The sequence below is a fragment of the Cornus florida genome, unplaced genomic scaffold (assembly GCF_030987335.1).
Source record: "Cornus florida cultivar Cherokee Brave unplaced genomic scaffold, ASM3098733v1 CherokeeBrave_3.0.0_Hap2_Chr07, whole genome shotgun sequence".
NCBI classification, from domain to species: domain Eukaryota; kingdom Viridiplantae; phylum Streptophyta; class Magnoliopsida; order Cornales; family Cornaceae; genus Cornus; species Cornus florida.
Window position 1 is genome coordinate 8,602,373 of NW_026775577.1, and position 17,730 is coordinate 8,620,102.

General features: G+C 36.2%; 1 protein-coding gene and 1 pseudogene across 1 annotated transcript; both read left to right on the forward strand.

Annotated features, from left to right (window-relative positions):
* On the forward strand, positions 1-16,258 carry LOC132316019 (AUGMIN subunit 5-like). The gene is made up of 10 exons (XM_059814503.1): positions 1-942; positions 1,731-2,273; positions 3,422-3,560; positions 3,743-3,916; positions 5,821-6,030; positions 8,523-8,708; positions 9,926-10,085; positions 11,706-11,901; positions 12,591-12,723; positions 13,644-16,258. Exons 1-10 carry the CDS (start codon positions 410-412, stop codon positions 13,770-13,772), a joined length of 2,403 nt encoding a protein of 800 aa, XP_059670486.1. The 5' UTR covers positions 1-409; the 3' UTR covers positions 13,773-16,258.
* Positions 15,424-16,258, forward strand: LOC132316020 (cytosolic sulfotransferase 5-like; annotated as a pseudogene).
* Positions 16,259-17,730: the final 1,472 nt, after the last annotated feature.

The window sequence follows — 17,730 nt, forward strand, 5'->3', positions numbered from 1 at the left end:
TCTATTTGAACTTTCATGCAATTCGACTCGCTACGGTTCGAACTTCTTGTACGATCTTATATACATACACAAATGTATATACATCTTCTTCCTTCGCCGACCACATCCAATTCCAAACACTTCAAAGATTACGCAGATCTATTTACTCGTCCTACACCTCTTCTCTCTCTCTTCACTTCCTCTCTCTAGAAATCTAGGTTTTAGTCGTTAGTGGTCTCTGTACTCGTTCCTCAAATTCAGCTTTCACTCTTTCTATATATCTATCTATTTCTATATATTTTTATGATTCTATATATGCACATGATCTTCTATTGGTCTTCAGATTTGTGAATTAGGGTTTTGAAGTAGAATGTAGTGATGATATATATTTTAAATTTGTTGGGATTTTAGAACCCTAGATTTCCGCAGAATGCAGAGCTCAACGAGCTCGGTGGCCCAGCCTGAGGCCATACTCGATTGGCTACAGAAGGAGATGGGGTATCGACCGTTGGGTCCGTACATTGCGTCCAACAAGGCGGCAATGCCATCGATTGACTCGCTTCGCAAGGTTTGCCGCGGAAACATGATTCCAGTGTGGAACTATCTGTTGCTGAGAGTGAAATCGGCGAAGACGGTGGACAATATCCGGCGAAACATACTGGTTCATGGTGATGACGACAGTGGTGGCGGCGGAAATGTTGATCCTGTGAAAGCCGGCCAGGTGGGGAGGAGTAGAGGGAGGAGAAAGGAAAAGTTGGGTCTGGGAGGGGAAAGTTCGAGTTCCAGTTCAGTGGACGGTAGTAGAGAGATTGCGTTACAGGAGAGAGAATTGGCGGAGAAAGAGGTGGAAAAGTTGAGGCACATAGTGAAGCGGCAGCGAAAGGAGTTGAAGGCTCGGATGTTGGAGGTTTCGCGAGAGGAGGCAGAGCGTAAGCGAATGCTTGACGAGAGGTCAAATTACAGGTTGAATATCTCAACCTTTTTCACAGTACTTTTTCCATTCATAAAAGAAGTCCTTTACTCAGTGTTGCTGCTGCTAATGTGGGGTGCTAGAAGGGAAACAGTAGAGCTGGTATATACATAATATGTTATATAATATAGGAAACTGCACTATGACCTATGAAATGTTATAACTTTTTGCTGCATTGTAAATTTATTGATGGAGCATAGTTGACACACTCTACTTTGTTTGGATACGTTATATGAATTTGAATTCCAGAGCAAACGGTTAGTTACTAAGAGAGGATAACACAATGGTGGAAGCTATTGGTTTTATTTTGTAAACCATGAAGGGATGATAAGAGGAGCTGAAACAAGCAAGTCTTTTGTGTTTACCCGAAATATTGCACCATGTGATTGTACTGGATATACTTGGGCACATTGCTTCTAACTTTAATTTCAAATAACAAACAGTTAGGTGGTCAAAGAGGAAATTGAAATAATAGATGAGTACCTTCTTATGCTAATGCCAATTGTACTTCTATATATGCCAACTTATGTTCGCTTGGAACTCACTTTATTTTGATAAAAAGCTCTGAACTTGATCCTTAGATAGTGCGAAACAACCAATAGATGGTTGGAGAGGAAAATCAAGCAATTAATTTATTGGGTTTTTCATGTTGTGAAAAAGAACGTTTATAAGGTGTATTGACAGCTTGGCAAGAGCTGCAAGACTTTAGTGACTTGTATCTGAGTTATTGTAGTGTCAAGTGTATTTAGAATATATTTATATTTTTCTACTCGTAGTGCAGGCACAAGCAAGTGATGCTGGAGTCCTATCATCAACAATGTGATGAAGCAGCAAAAATATTTGCAGAGTACCATAAGCGTCTTCGTTACTGTGTTAATCAAGCAAGGGATGCTCAGAGTTTGAGTGTTGAGTCTTCTGTTGACGTGACTGACAGTTTTGGTACAAAAAGCGAGAAAGAGGCTGTTTATTCAACTGTTAAAGGCACCAAATCTGCAGATGATGTCATTCTTATAGAAACAACTAGTGAAAGAAATATCCGAAAGGCATGTGAATCTCTTGCCATGCAGATGATTGAAAAGATCTGCAAATCATTTCCGGCTTATGAAGGAAGTGGAATACATTTTAATTCCCAGTCAGAAGTCGCAAAGTTGGGTTTTGATTATGATGGTGAACTACCTGGTGAGGTTGGAGATGCGATTATGGACTGCCTGAAGAGTCCTTCCCAGTTGCTTCAGACAATTACTGCATACACTCAACGTCTGAAAACTCTGATTACTCGAGAACTAGAGAAAATTGATATTAGAGCTGATGCAGAAACCTTGAGGTAGTATTTATAACTCAATGTCTTATTTTCTTGATTTTTTTGGTTCTGTAACGCATAGCTTATGGTTTAATAATCAGGGGTATTTGATCCTCTGAGCTGTATATACTGATTATGCAGTTATTTAGTATTTATCCTTGTATCCATGTCGCCTTTCCATTTCAATTTGCTCAATGGATAAATATTTGAAACTTAATATTTCCTGTCAGAATGAACAGAGCTTTTGTTGCTTACCCTAATACTGGGGACAAGGCACTGGTTAAATATGGAATTCAAATATTTCTGCAATTATTGGGAATTCTTTTACATATATCTCAGTTACCATGGTTCCATTTCAGATGAATGAGCATGCTTGGTTGTGCTCCCATAATGAAATTTGAATGTTCATTTCTATTAGCTTATTGAGTTGTTCATATAGTTTTCAAACTTTACCTTAATAGCAATACTTGGGAATGGATTTTGGTTGCCATTATACATTCTATATATAATGTAAGCCTAAATTGATCTCATTTTTTTGAAATTGATAAATGAAATATGTGAACTGGTTGGAGAAGGTCAAAGATCATACATCCTGCCAATTCTGTAAGCAAAGATTTTTGGGGATTGTATTTTGGTCAAATAGGACATTTGGTTTCTGAATCCCTTCAGATGAATTTTTTGTTTTAAAATTTAAAGCATCTAGTTTATTGGAATCTACATGATAGGCTCTAGTTGACATTCTTTATGCTGACATGTATCAGCAAGGCACATATGGATTTCTCATGTTACGTTGGGCACCACTTTCCACGTTACAGACTGATATCTCCTCGTGTTATTGAAATGACTCAAAACCAACCATTGGTAGTGATTGATGCATTTGCAAGTGCAAATGTTTGACTATTTATATTCAAATTTAGTCATACTATATCCTAGAAACTTGTCAATCTTGTCTTATCAAGTGACTTTCATTTGTCTGTCTTGACTTGAACTATTCCGAGTGCTGAACTTTTCCCTAAGTTGACGTGTGCTTGATTTTTAAGTCTGCTGTATTCTAGGCACAGGGATGACATCTCTTGTTGTTACATTTAAGTGCATGTTTTGGTCTAGTCTCATTCTTGCTATGCTAAAGTACATAGCTTATGTCAGACTAATTTTCTCATCTTCTTAATCAGGTACAAATATGAGAATAACACAGTAATGGATTCTTCTACTGATGTCAGCTCATCGTTGCAATATCAACTTTATGGCAATGAAAATATTGGAAATGATTTGCCTTCAAGAGGAACGCAAAATCAACTTCTTGAAAGACAGGTCTTTTCTGAGTTTGCTTTAATCTCTTTACTACTAAATTGTTTCTGTTTGGAGTTGTAATATTTTACATATATTTGGAAATCTTCCCTGAGTTTAGTAATTATGATTGTTTTGTTGCTTTTCTGAGTCCAGATTTTATCTCTAGGTGTACATTGTTATCTAACATATCCTTGTGCTTACAGAAAGCCCATGTTCAGCAATTTGTGGCTACTGAAGATGCACTTAACAAAGCTGCAGAAGCTAGAAATACGTGTCAGAAACTTATAAAGCGTCTGCATGGAAGTGCTGATGCTGTTTCTTCGCACACACTTCTTGGAGGCACGCCACAGAATATGGGCAGTCTCAGGCAACTTGAGGTAATACTTGTTCGGTTATCACACTCGCTTCATACTCACTTCTTGGAGGCACATCACAGAATTGTATTGGGTGTAATTAGACGAATGTTTTCCAACATTGAGATTCAAAAGAGCCTAATTGTTCATGAGCAACTTTTGCTTGATTTGATTAATTCACCAAAAAGTTGAGTTGAGCAGAAGCTTGGCCTGTTTTAGGCAGGCCAATGCTTGAATTGGTCAGGTTTGTGAAAGATGGCATATACAGTCTAGAGTTTCAATTCATTCCACCTTTCTGGGACTTTGGAATCTTATAAACATTTGGATGGTTCGGGGCTTCAAGGTTTCAACTTCACATAAAAATAATCAGGGTTTCTGTGTCCTTTATCTGAGGTTTTTAGTTCTCCTACCCCTCCTTTTTTCCCATCATAGGTAAAATGATTTGTATTGTTATTTTGATTAATTTTTAGTTAAATATAGTTCTTTTAGTTTTCTATATTCATTAAATTTTTGCAGTAGTTAGGACGCTTATTTTTGGTTTGCCTTCAAATGAATTAATTGGGTTCATTTTATGTATGGTTTTAATTTGAAATCCTAAACTAACCGAATCCAGCCTATGGCTAGCTCTACCTTGCTTCCTTTGCCTTATCCTAAGGTGGGTTTCTTGTTCAATCTGTTTGCTAATGGAGTGTGTATAAATTGGGTTCTCTTTGACTGTCTTTTTTAATGCATGATTTTTATATTTGGTTAACTTCATTATAGATTACTTGATCAACTCAATGTAACCCACCGGATGGTGGGTCCTAGCCCCATTGATTTTGACTTTGTGAACTGTGGATGGTGACTTGAGAATGTAATGGAGTTGAGTTAAACTTTTTCACTAGCTGCTTGTTATGGCTAAAAGGATTCAACTCAGAAGTGCTTGAGATGGAATGGCTAACCAAGATTTATGTAGCCAATCCTATGCTGGGATAAAGTTCAATTTAGTTGAAATCATTATACAGAGGTATATAATTGTGGTTTCTTGTTCCCAAAAAAGAAAATAATATGATAACTGTGACGTTGTGGCCCGAATTTTGTTTTGACCCGACCCGGGACGCGATGCGGCCCGGGTTCGACCTGAAGAATGAGAAAAAAATTGACATATTTTCCTCTTGTGGGTTGTGGACCCTGTTTTGGACTCTCTTGTAGCCCAATTTATAAGGGCATTTAGGGTTTGGGGTGTGTAATGCGAGAACACTGAAAATTGCAGGAAAGAGAGTGAGAGTGAGAGCGAGAGCGAGAGCTAGGGTTTGGGGGCTGAAACTTGCATTTTTCTGTTTTTTACATATTGAAATCTTTCGCCGGATCTTCACTGTGGATGTAGCCTTATGCCGAACCATGTAAATATCTGTGTTCTTTGTGTGTGGCATGTTTACTTTTCTGTATTGTTTCTTAATCTGTTCTTGGTTTGCGACATTTGTCGTTACATTTACCTTGGTTTAGTGGATCATGTGGCCCTGAAAAAAGTGGAAAGGAGTAGCAGCATTGGTCTTTCTGTGCCAAATAATTGCATTGATGCTGAATTGTATTCAGTCTGCAGTAATAGCTTGAAACAGGGAAATAGTCAACGCATTCTGTCTTCGAACACTTAAGGGTGAACTCCCCAGTACTATAAAGACCCTTATATGGATATCTTTAATTAGAGAAAATTCCACAATGTTATTCTCTCTTTAATTTGTTTAATTGCTGGTAGAAATTCTTATATTCATTTAAACTCAGTTTTCATCTTTTTTCTGCTTAAGGTAAAATTCATGACTCTGGCTTATATATATTTCCAAGTGTATCTTTTTTTTTTTTTTTACAAGTAAAAGTGTAATAAAAAGTTATTTCCAAGTGTATCTGCAATTTGTGCCTTCTTTTAGCAATTCTTGTATTTCTTTTTGCAGTTGGAGGTGTGGGCCAAGGAAAGAGAAGCTGCTGGCTTGCGGGCTGGCTTGAATACATTGATGTCTGAAATACACCGGTTGAATAAATTATGTGCAGAGAGGAAGGAAGCTGAGGATTCTTTGAGAAAGAAGTGGAAGAAGATTGAAGAATTCGACGCACGCAGATCTGAACTTGAATCCATATATACTGCTTTACGTAGGGCTAACATGGTAAGATAGCTGTGTTTGGATGTCCCCTATTACGAAGCTCTAACTCAGTTATGGTTATTTATCAGATTGTCATGGAATTAACTTCATAATGATATAAAATTCCAGTGGGTATATTCTTGTCAGTCTGTTGTTTCCTTGGACTGAAGCATTGCAGATTTCTATCTTATGGAAGGGAAAATCAACTTGTGCAGCAACTATACATAACATTATGTGTTTACTGCTTCAGTCCCCCTAACGCACACACCCCACACCACCACCACCGGTCCACCACCAGCAGAAAATAAATAAATAAATAAATCCCCACTATTGCTTATTTGTCTAGTTATTTTGTTCAGTTGGACCACCAACTGAAATCTCGTTATGGATGTGAGACTGCTACTAGGGTTAGCACTGGGTTGGTTATTGTTTGAACATGCCAACTGACTATAATATTCATATGCAAAAATTTGTAGAATATCTGAACTATAATTGGTTTAATTTGGTCAATGGTTGCATCCGACCTATTCATAGAGTGAATCAAATTTGTTTATTGAATTGGCTGAGAACCTGGTTGCAAAGGATAGCCCCGCAGGTCCTGGCTAGTGTTACTAGCTGCTTATATAATGAGTATACCTACTTTCTGAAATAAACAATGCAAAATGGATTTATTAGTACATTTGTATGGGACGGAGTTATTATATTACTAGACTATGTAAGTGATCACAATATTTAATTACATTTATTTATGTGTAATTCATGCTCAGAAGGCTGTTTATATGTATTATATTACTGATTTACTCCATTGTTTTTTTATTACTTTTCTCTTCTTGTATTCCTTTCGATATTTTATCATGACATGCCATGGGAATGCCTTGGCATTTCATTTATATGAAAAGAGAAGAAGAAAGAGTAATTTCCTTGGATCTTGAAAGCTTAACCTTGAACTTTTATTCAGAGAAAACCTTAACCTTACATGGCCTCTTTTTCTTTTACTATCTTCACGGTTGTTTGGCGGGGCAGAAGAGTGGGGGAAAGAAAAGAGGAAGGATAAAGGGAAAGGAAGAGAGGAGAGAAGTACTTTCCATTTGGCCCACCATACTTTTGTCCAAATGCGGGTGAAGGGTGAAGGGAAGGGAAAAGAGGCTTGTTTTTGCCTTCAAATAACTTGCCTTTAATATGAAAGTGTATCTTGTGATGACAAAAAAATCCTTTTCCTTCCATGTTCATCCAAACGAAATGAGGAATAGGCAACTTCCTTTCCCTAGGAATGTCTTTTCCGTTCCTCCTGCCTTCCCTTCTAGTTTTACATTCCTGGTACCCAACAAATCATTCTTCTTCTTTTCAACTAACAATTTGAAAATATTCCTTACACACACACATACACACTCACAAAAAAAAAAAAAAAAAAAAAAAAAAAAAAAAAAAAAAAACGAAAAAAGAAAAATGAAATTTGGAAATATTTGATTTTTCTCGTTCACCATGCTTCTTATAATCAGCTTGCTGCTTCAACCCTGATCTGGCAAATACATGGCATACCTTTCTACTTTTGATTCCTTCTGATCTTTTTGCCATGACTTATACACAGTTTGTTTACCCTCTATATGTCTTTGTGTTGCCTTTACTAATTGTGTCATTACCTTGCCATAGGGTCAAATTGTTGCATATTTGGAGTGGGTACTGAAATTCTGTATCAACCTATATTTTAGGTATAGAATTGTATACAATCAATTTATCGAGGGACACCTGTAGCACCACTTGTCCTGTGAATTTTTGTCATTCAGTTTGATGGTGCTGTATAAAATCCATGGTTACTAAAGTTTTTTTTTTCCTGAAAATTTATATTGTTGTTTCATTTTATGTCTTTCTGTTTCTATTTATTTTTTACCTTTTATTTTAAATAATTTACATTATTCTATGGCCTCATTCTGTTAGCTTAACTGGTTTATAATCTGGATCTTGAGGTTGTTATATTGTTCTCAGTTCACCATTTAAAAGCGAGAGAAAATGGAAATACTTGAGTATTATCTATAAGCTAGGCATAGAGGGCATACCTTGTAGCTTGTCGCTCATATTTTTTTATATCAAAAGTGACTATGATGTCAATATGTTAGATGATCTTCTGTAGACAATGCAAATATATGGTGAGTGAGGTTACGTTACCTACTTACCTTTTAGGATTATACCTTTATTTAGCATTTACATTGTACATTTCTTATAGTTTTCTTTGTTTTTTAGGAAGCATTAATTTTAAAACAACTTACCTTCTAATAAATGCTTATCTTTAAAAATCACAGGTGTGGGTTCGTGATCCGTGTTCGGTTTCCTTACCTCATCATATTTTTTCTTCTACACATTTAGTTATTTTTTTCTATCTCTGTTTTTTTCTTATGTTACATGTGCATCTGGTGACATTTTAGGGAAAGAACATGCAAAAACGAACATTCCAAACAGACTAATAGTAGTCTCCACTTAAAACTGTAGATAATCTTATGTTGCTTTCTCTCACCTTTTAGGATGCTGCTACATTCTGGAATCAGCAGCCATTAGTGGCAAGGGAGTATGCATCTAGCACCATAATTCCCGCATGCACAGTTGTTGTTGACATATCAAATAATGCAAAAGATCTTATTGATAGAGAAGTGTCAGCCTTTTATCAAAGCCCTGATAATAGCCCCTACATGCTTCCATCAACCCCACAGGTATGTAGAATTTCAGAATACAATCTTTTCTATGATTTTATTATAACTCCTCATTATTGTAATTAGTAGCAATTATAGTTTCTGGAGTGTTTTTGTGAACTTTTTGCTGATGAGGAAATATTAAGTGTTATTATGTCTACTGTAAGGACTGAAAATTCACTGCTTATTATCTAGTTATACTTTACCCCCTCAGGCCCCAACATGCAATTTTTACCCTATGGGAACTCTCAACCTTCCACTTTGGGATGTGAGGGGATACCACTGGACTAAGTTACATCCTATATATATATTAAATACCATGAATTAGTGTTTGAATTTACAGTTCTAGATTTTAAGTCTGAAATTGCAAGATTGGAGCAAACAGAAGTATGTTTAACTGTTATTGATGTATTTGTCATGAACATATTTGAGACTAAAGAAGAAAGATCTGATCACTTGCTTCATATGTTTAAAGTCAATCACAAGACTTATCAATACTCATGGTTAGTGTTCTATTAACAAGGAGAGAAATATTCACAAGTTTTGCACTGGTATGTAACTTATAAAATAAAAAAAAAATAAAAAAAAATGTTTTGCACTGGTATGTAATGAGGTGCCCTGTACCAACTGTGTTTTGTCAACCATTTGTAGTTTAATGGTCAAATTTAACTTTGTGTGAAACCTGATCATATATGTCTAGACTAACGTGCTCATGCTATATCACTTCTGACATAGCTATTTTATAGCTTCCTACCATAAAATTTTGGCGACTTTATAGGTTGCTCTATTTGACATCCAATTACTGCTATTCCACTATATTTAGTGCCTGCTTCCAAACTCAATTGTTCCTCGAAAAATTCGTTGATCATTATGTCATTGAATGTGTTATAGGCTTATAGCTCGGTAAATATTGTTTCTACTGGCTTGACTATTAATTGAGGCTTTATTGGTTATGTATAAAGAAAATGTTGATTTCATTCCTGCTTTACCCTTCTATGGTAAATTCTTGTCTAGTGGTTCTACAGGAGGCGTTTCTTTTCTTTTTTCTTAAAATCATTCTGGACAGTTCTTATCTTCACCTTAATAACGACACGATATTGTTAACACTTCATATCATGGTAAATAGTGGATTGCACGTGATGACTGTACTACGGTTTAGTTTATAAATCCTATACTTAATTGGTATATCTTTGCAGTTGTCTAGTGCACTTATATGCCCTTTAATTTCAATCAATCAGGCTCTCCTGGAGGCCATGGGTGCTAATGGGTCTACCGGACCTGAATCAGTTGCTGCTGCAGAAAGGAATGCTGCTCTGTTGACTGCAAGAGCCGGTGCCAGAGACCCATCCGCAATTCCTTCTATATGCCGCGTTTCTGCTGCCCTTCAATATTCTGCTGGTGAGTCTCTATTCATCTTTTTAGAAGTATGCCTTAGATGCTTTCTGCAATATTGTGAAAGCTTGGACTGACAAACCTTCAGTCCCGGGTTTTTGAGTCTAGAGCAGCCACTTTGTGTGAAACAATGCCAAATTTTTTAGTCTGACTCCACCTTTCTCCTCCCTGTACCATGTGTCAAATGGACTTACATTGTGTGATGACCTCTCTTTTAGAAGCATGCCTTACTTGTATTCCTTCTCCACGGCTGATGTTGGTGAGACCAGATCATCCGTGCTAAATGCTACAAGTCATTTTTGTGCCTTCCTTGTCTTGACATCTCATCCTTGGCCAATTGGGGCCAAGCTCAAGGTTTGCTTGGTACCTGATCCGTAGCGATGCCTCAGCCTATCGGAGGGGTTGCCTTTCATGGGGCAACACAATTATAGACATCAGCCCTGACCATTAGCAAAAACCTGTGTCACAAAGGGAGAAGTATGTTGCCTCTAATTTGAGAACTGTCTACCAAAAGCATTAAAATATTAACGGGCTTGTGAAAAACACTCTTTGTGCACCACTAGAAAAGGAAAAGTAGAAGAGCAACTTTTGTTGGATGTCTCATTTATGTAATTAGTGACTTGGGTCAACCCAAACCAAGGACTATTTGATCCTCCTCAACTCTCGCCCTTTCCTCTTTCTTTTTTTTCTTTTTTTTTTTTTTTGTTTTTGTTTTTTTGTTTTTTTGTTTTTGTTTTTGTTTAATACTGAACAGAGCCAGATTCAAACCCCATCATATGTAATAAAATATGTGCACTTTACAAGTCTGGGGAAAACATAAAATTGGAGTACGAGTGGGATTCACTTGTCATAAGATTAAGGTGCAAAGTCTTATAAGTTGTAACATAGCAGGGGAACCTATTAATCACAAATTTATTAACACCAAGGGCTGTAACCTAGTGGTACTTCTTCAGCTTCTTGCCAAGGTAAAATGTATACGGAGTGTGTGTATATATATATATATTACTCACAAATTTATTAGTCTTGGAGCTAACAGCTGAGACTCCTTCAAGATTCTGATCTCCTTGACTTATCAAAAAAAAAAAAAAAAAAGATTCTGATCTCCTTGATTGAAATTATTCGAACTTTAAATTAATGGTTGATGAGTTTTTTTTTTCTTCTTCTTTGAAATAAATCTTGTTAGTTAATCTCGGTGACACTTACTGGAGATCACTTTTTAGCATATCGGAGCTGACATGTTTTTGATTCATCATAGGCTAGATTTCTTTAAAAATCCTGTTTCTGCTACTGATGATCTTTTCAGATTATCTTCCTGTCCTCCTTTCCCATTTCCTTTCTTTTTTTCTTTTCCTGGCAATCAAAGTCCCCTTTTCCCATTTCAGTACACTTATAGTAGTTAGCAGTTTGAAAAATAAAGGAAACAGTCTTCCTTTTACCTAGCAAAATGAAACGTTATTCTGTTACCATGAAAAAGTAACTATACAAAGCTAAATGTTTTTGACTAGGTAAATTTAGGAGTATTCTCTTTGCTTACAGAATTTTGAAATTCTTCAGATGCCTTCTAGGTGGCAATGTTATCCTTCTTTTACTCGTGATTATCCCAACTAAGTTGTCATGTATTTTTAGGTCTGGAAGGTTCTGATGCTGGTTTAGCATCAGTATTAAAGTCCCTGGAATTCTGTTTGAAGCTTCGTGGTTCAGAGGCTTGTGTGTTGGAGGACCTGTCAAAGGCAATTAGCTTGGTTCATATGAGGCGGGATCTTGTTGAAAGTGGACATGCAATGTTAAATCATGTTTTCCGTGCACAACATGAGTACGAAAGGTATGCTTGAAGTTGTTGCCTTTTTATTTATTTATGTCCAGACAGAGCTGGACACTGTATAAATCTAACCTTTTGAAAACCTTGCATCTTGCTGAAAGAAAATTTATATTTTATATAAATTTATTGAGCGGCCAAAGAAACCCATTGAAAGTTAGTCAAGTAAGAAGTGCAGAGCCGGCACTTCTATGAACGAGCCATGTCCATGCTGGACATCAATACTTTTTATACAACAGTTCTGGATATGTGTTTAACACATCTTTGAAGTGTCCATGGTTCAACAATAAAATTCTTAAATTTAAATATGAAGCCAACACTGCTTAAGTAATCATAATATGACCAAGAAACCTTGAGTATTAGATGGGACTTTCTTCAAGTATAAAAAAAATTATCATTGTTAAGGAAAATTAAATTCAGGTTTATATGGGATTTATAAGAAAGATTGACCATATCTAAAAACAAAAGTCAGACACAAGAAAGTTTTTTGAAAGTAACAAACAAATACCCCCATCCTTCACAACTGCCACCATATGTGCACTCACAGATCATCATCATATGCACACTCACAGATACAAACACAAACCAACTCATTGGGTTCCCCTTTTCCTATGTTGTTTAATTCTTTATATTTTCAATTTGTTAAGTCAGACATTGTATGGTTTTGCTTGATGTTCATTGACTACCTCTTCCAGGACAACAAGTTACTGTTTGAGTTTGGCTGCTGAGCAAGAGAAAAATATAACAGAGAAGTGGTTACCAGAACTAAAGAGTGCAGTCCTGAATGCTCAGAAATGCCTGGAAGATTGCAAATATGTCAGGGGCTTGGTATGTTACTTCCACTGCTCTGTCATTTGTTGCTATAGTTATAAAAGGTGTCCTTGCCATTCACTGAAGCTTATTATATGATTTACAGTGTGCTTATGCCTGACCTCCCAATGGATTAGATCCTTAAATCAATTTTCATTCTTCTTTTCTGTTAGGGTTGGGGTGGGTATAAAGTACCTTCTAAAGTGGTTTTCTATTTCAGCATTATTGTGCTTCAAGCAAACCTGTTACACACAATTTGACTTATCTTAAGCTTGCTTTAATTTTTATGTCACCGAAAATGCATCTGTATTGGGTTGTTTTCTCCCTTTGATTTCTCTCTCTTGGAAAAAGACATGTAACTTCTGACATTGAATTCTTTATCTGATGGGATTGCTTGAAGTTGTGACCACATAATTGTTGGTTTCATATAGTTCACGTATTCATAGTTTTTGATATGAATAATCAGAAAGACACGTGACTTTCGTAAATCATTGAAAGAGCCAAATGTGCCCTATCCCTCTCTTATGAAATAACGTCTTTTAACTTGGATGACCATCATGCAAGGGACAACAGGATTCAAACCTCACTTTCTGTGAAGAAAAGGAACCCGTAGTATTAACCTTATCTTAATTTTTGTGTATTTAAAGTATTATTATTAATTATAGAAAAAAAAAAAAATTTATTGTAATGAGTCTTGTTAAAATGAGAACTGTAATTTTTTAAAAAATAAAATAAAATAAAATAAGAAAGTACATAAAGAGATTTTTTTTCCAGACATGATGGTTCTGAATATATAAATTCAGTAGTAAGTAATTTTTTTTATTTACTTTTGTTCTCAATACTTCTGCATTTGATTTACAGCTATATAGTTTTATTTTATTTTGTTATCATTCTTATTTTTTGATTTATCTGTTTATTATCACTGCACTCTTCTGCAGCTTGATGAATGGTGGGAACAACCTGCATCAACTGTTGCTGACTGGGTTACAGTTGATGGGCAAAATGTTGCTGCTTGGCATAATCATGTGAAGCAACTTCTCACATTTTATGATAAGGAACTTCTGTGAGTTAAACTTCTAGGCTACAAGAGCAATTGGTTTTGTCTCTCTTTCTCTCAGCTGCCTCCGTTCCTTTCCTACTTCCATGCCAAATTTGGATACCGTCAGATCTTTGATGGAGTTTGCAGGTCCCGGATAAACCTGGAGCCACAAGTGTTGGCGTTTGCTGAGGATATGGCTACGATTTCATTGTGGGAAAGAAGATAGGGAAGGGGGCGAGCAGAGGTGTTTGAGGTTACTGTACGAGAAATTATTACATGGTCCGGTCAATCACATGAAAGCGAGTTTGAGTTGAAATTGACATAAAACTGACACATTTGCTTATGTGTCAGCACATGATTGGTCCGGACCAATGGTCCCAGGACCATGTAATATCGCTAGTGTGCACCCACATCATTATTTTCTCCTCCATTTGATTTTGTAGATAGTTCTTCGTACAGAAGGATCTTTTGTGTATTAATCGGACTAATAGTTGTTGGGTACATGGGGGGCTTATTCTACGTTGTATTTTGTTAGGGTCGAGTAAATTCATGGCATTGAAATGGCAGAGTGTGATTTAACTGTAGAAATTGTCTTTGTTTTTTCATTGTTTTGTGTCGCATGTTCCAAGTAAATGAAAAAGTTGATTGGTTTTTGGGCAATTATTATGATAACCCCCGACAACAAAATAATCAGTAGTCTGCAGTTCTGCACCATGTTTTGCAATTATTATGGCACATGCATGTCGCTATATTAGACGTGGTCCTTTATTTGCAGTTATTGATACTCAACGACCACTCTACATTGGATCCTTTCTATGTTATCTGTGAAATGATTTTGAAGAATAGCAATGGCAGATTTCTCTGAGAATAAGTTCTAGCACCCATATCTGTAATTCAAAGATTGGTACTGTGACCTGAAATTCATGCTGATCGCAAATGTACGTGCATATTTTAGTTATTCCGATTTCCTTCATTATTCAGGGTAAATTATAATTCAATTTTATACGGAGATCCATTTGGGTTTTAATTTTCAGTCTCATTATAAAGATTTGGGTGGTGTTTGGGTGAGTTTTTTAACATCAAAAGTCCTTCGATGAATAAAGACTTTTATAAGGAATTTTGCTAAAAGGAATTTATAAGAAAAAAGTTGTTTGGTTAATGCATTTTTTAAAAGCTTTTTAACTATTAAATTATATTTTATATGACAATAATACCCATATCTTTTTACGGCATTTTCATTCAAGCCCATCTTCTATGACCACTCTTTCCAAAAAACTTTTGAATCATTTGTTACTGTTTACAACATGAAAATTAGAATGAAGTAAACAAAAACTACGGCAACAAAGAACATCATTCAATGGCCTATTGCTGACAGAAAATTTTCAATTTTTCATCCACATTTCAATTCTTGACATAATTTTCTTCCTAGTTAGTTGACAGAAATTTATAGACCCATTTTCAATTTTTCATCCACATTTCAATTCTAAAAGGACCATCAATATTAGTTGTATCCTAAATTTTATCACTAACATCTCTGCAAATACATCCACGTGTCTCTCTAAAAATTTATGAAAATTCAACTTTGAAGCCTTTTTCCTCTCTCTCCTCTTTCCATTTTGAATCAATTAGAGAATAGATCACTACATACATGGTGGCTGTTTTGAGGACCTTGGAGATAAGTGACCCATCCAAACGTGCTCATCCCATCTTTAGAGATCGAAGTCTTTGCAGATAACTCTACTTGCAACATCTCAGATATGCCATCCCCTAGGCTCTTCCGAACTCACGCGCCTTGCACAATGCTACCGGAGTCCGTCCAAGACTTCCGGCTGCAAGATTGTGTACGTCACTAGGAACCCCAAGACACATTTGTGTCAACGTGGCACTTCATGAACGCGAGGAGGATGCCAGGCCAAGGGGCGTTCCCCATCGGTGAGAGTTTTGAGAAATTCTGCAAAGGGGTTCATAACTACAGGCCCTTTCATGACCATGTCCTAGGGTATTAGAAGGAGAGCATGACGAGGCCCGAGAAGATACTATTCTTGAGATACGAGGATATGAAGAGCGATGCGAAAGGGCAAGTGAAGAAGTTGGCTTCATTTCTTGGAAGACCTTTTGCCAAAGAGGAAGAGGTTGACAGGATAGTGTGGATGTGTAGCTTAGAAAGGTTGATGAACTTGGAAGTGAACAGAAATGGTGTGGACCCTTCTGTTGGGATTTTGAAGAGTGCTTATTTCAGGCTTGGTGTTGTTGGGGATTGGAAGAACAGCTTGTCCAAGGAGATGAAGGAGCAAAAAGATGGAAGGCTCTGGTTTAGATCTTTTAATTTAGTAGTTTTCTTGCATCTTTTAATTTAGTTTGGAACTATTGTTAATTTTTCTTGCATGCATCTCTTGTATTTGTCCACTTGTCCTAGTAGAAATTTAGAGAAGTTTCTCACCTCATGAAACTTCTCTAAAACAATGTATGAATAACACCAAATCTTTAACAAAAAATTGTTGAATTTTCAAGTAATTTTTTATTTATTTATTTATTTTTCCATCCACACACTTTTGGTTGAGAGGGAGATCCCCTGTTTTATGTTCATGCTTCCAAGTCTATGATTGGAGGAGCCAATCCATACTGATCCCTGTGCTGGATTAGGTAACATAAGGCAAAAGATAGAAACTAAATGGAAACCTCTATCTTCACTTGCAATGGCAACTATCAATTCACCAAAGACGACGACTTCTACTTCTGCCTTATTTGATGACCTCCCTCTACAAAAATATAGGGGTCGAGTTGATCTCTATCAATGGGAAATGCTTCTGGTATGCACTTCCACGCCTTGCAGCTGCCATGGAATTTCTTCATCTGACCCATAGATAAGCTTTGGACTGTCAAAATGCCTGAAAAACTCTTTATAACTAAGTTGTGCGCGCAGATTGAATCACCTTGGGAAGTCACAGGACTTGTTAACCTCTTGTTATTTTGAAAGTACTCTTTTTCTATTACATTTTTTTTTTTTCTTCGCGTTCATAGAATAGAACCAAACAGAATTGTGACTTCCATAGATCTGGTAAACCTGAAAAGTGAGGCAAGACAATGAAAACAAACAAACTATAGTAATCTATACCATCTAGTGTTTTCAAAGAACAGAACCATAGATTTGGTAAACCACTCATTTATATGGCCATTTTGTGAAATTTATAAAATCATTGACAAACAGACATAATATAGTAATCTACAACGTCTTGTCATTTTAGTATATGCAATTTTTGATACTCAACAACCATAATATAGCAATCTACACAATCTGGTCCTTTTAGTCTATGCAATTTTTGATACTCAACAAACCACTCTATATTGAATCCTTTGCCGTGAGACATTCTATGTTAGCTATAAAATATGTCTTCTGCAAAGGATGATCTACCTTCACTTGCAATGGCAACTACCAATTCACCAAAGACTACTTCTACTTCTGCCTTATTTGATGACCTCCCTATCGAGAAATGGATGGGACTTTGTTCAAGTATAAAAAAAATTAGATGGGACTTTGTTCAAGTATAAAATTTTTTTTATCATTGTTAAGGAAAATTAAATTCAGGTTTATATGAAATTTATAAAAAAGATTGACCATATCTAAAAACAAAAGTCAGACACAAGAAAGTTTTTTTGAAAGTGACAAACAAATGCCCCCATCCTTCACAACTGCCACTATATGTGCACTCACAGATCATCATCATATGCACACTCACAGGTACAAACACAAAACCAACTCATTGGGTTCCGCTTTTCCTATGTTGTTTAATTCTTTATATTTTCAATTTGTTAGGTCAGACATTGTATGGTTTTGCTTGATGTTCATTGACTACCTCTTCCAGGACAACAAGTTACTGTTTGAGTTTGGCTGCTGAACAACAGAAAAATATAACAGAGAAGTGGTTACCTGAACTAAAGAGTGCAGTCCTGAATTCTCAGAAATGCCTGGAAGATTGCAAATATGT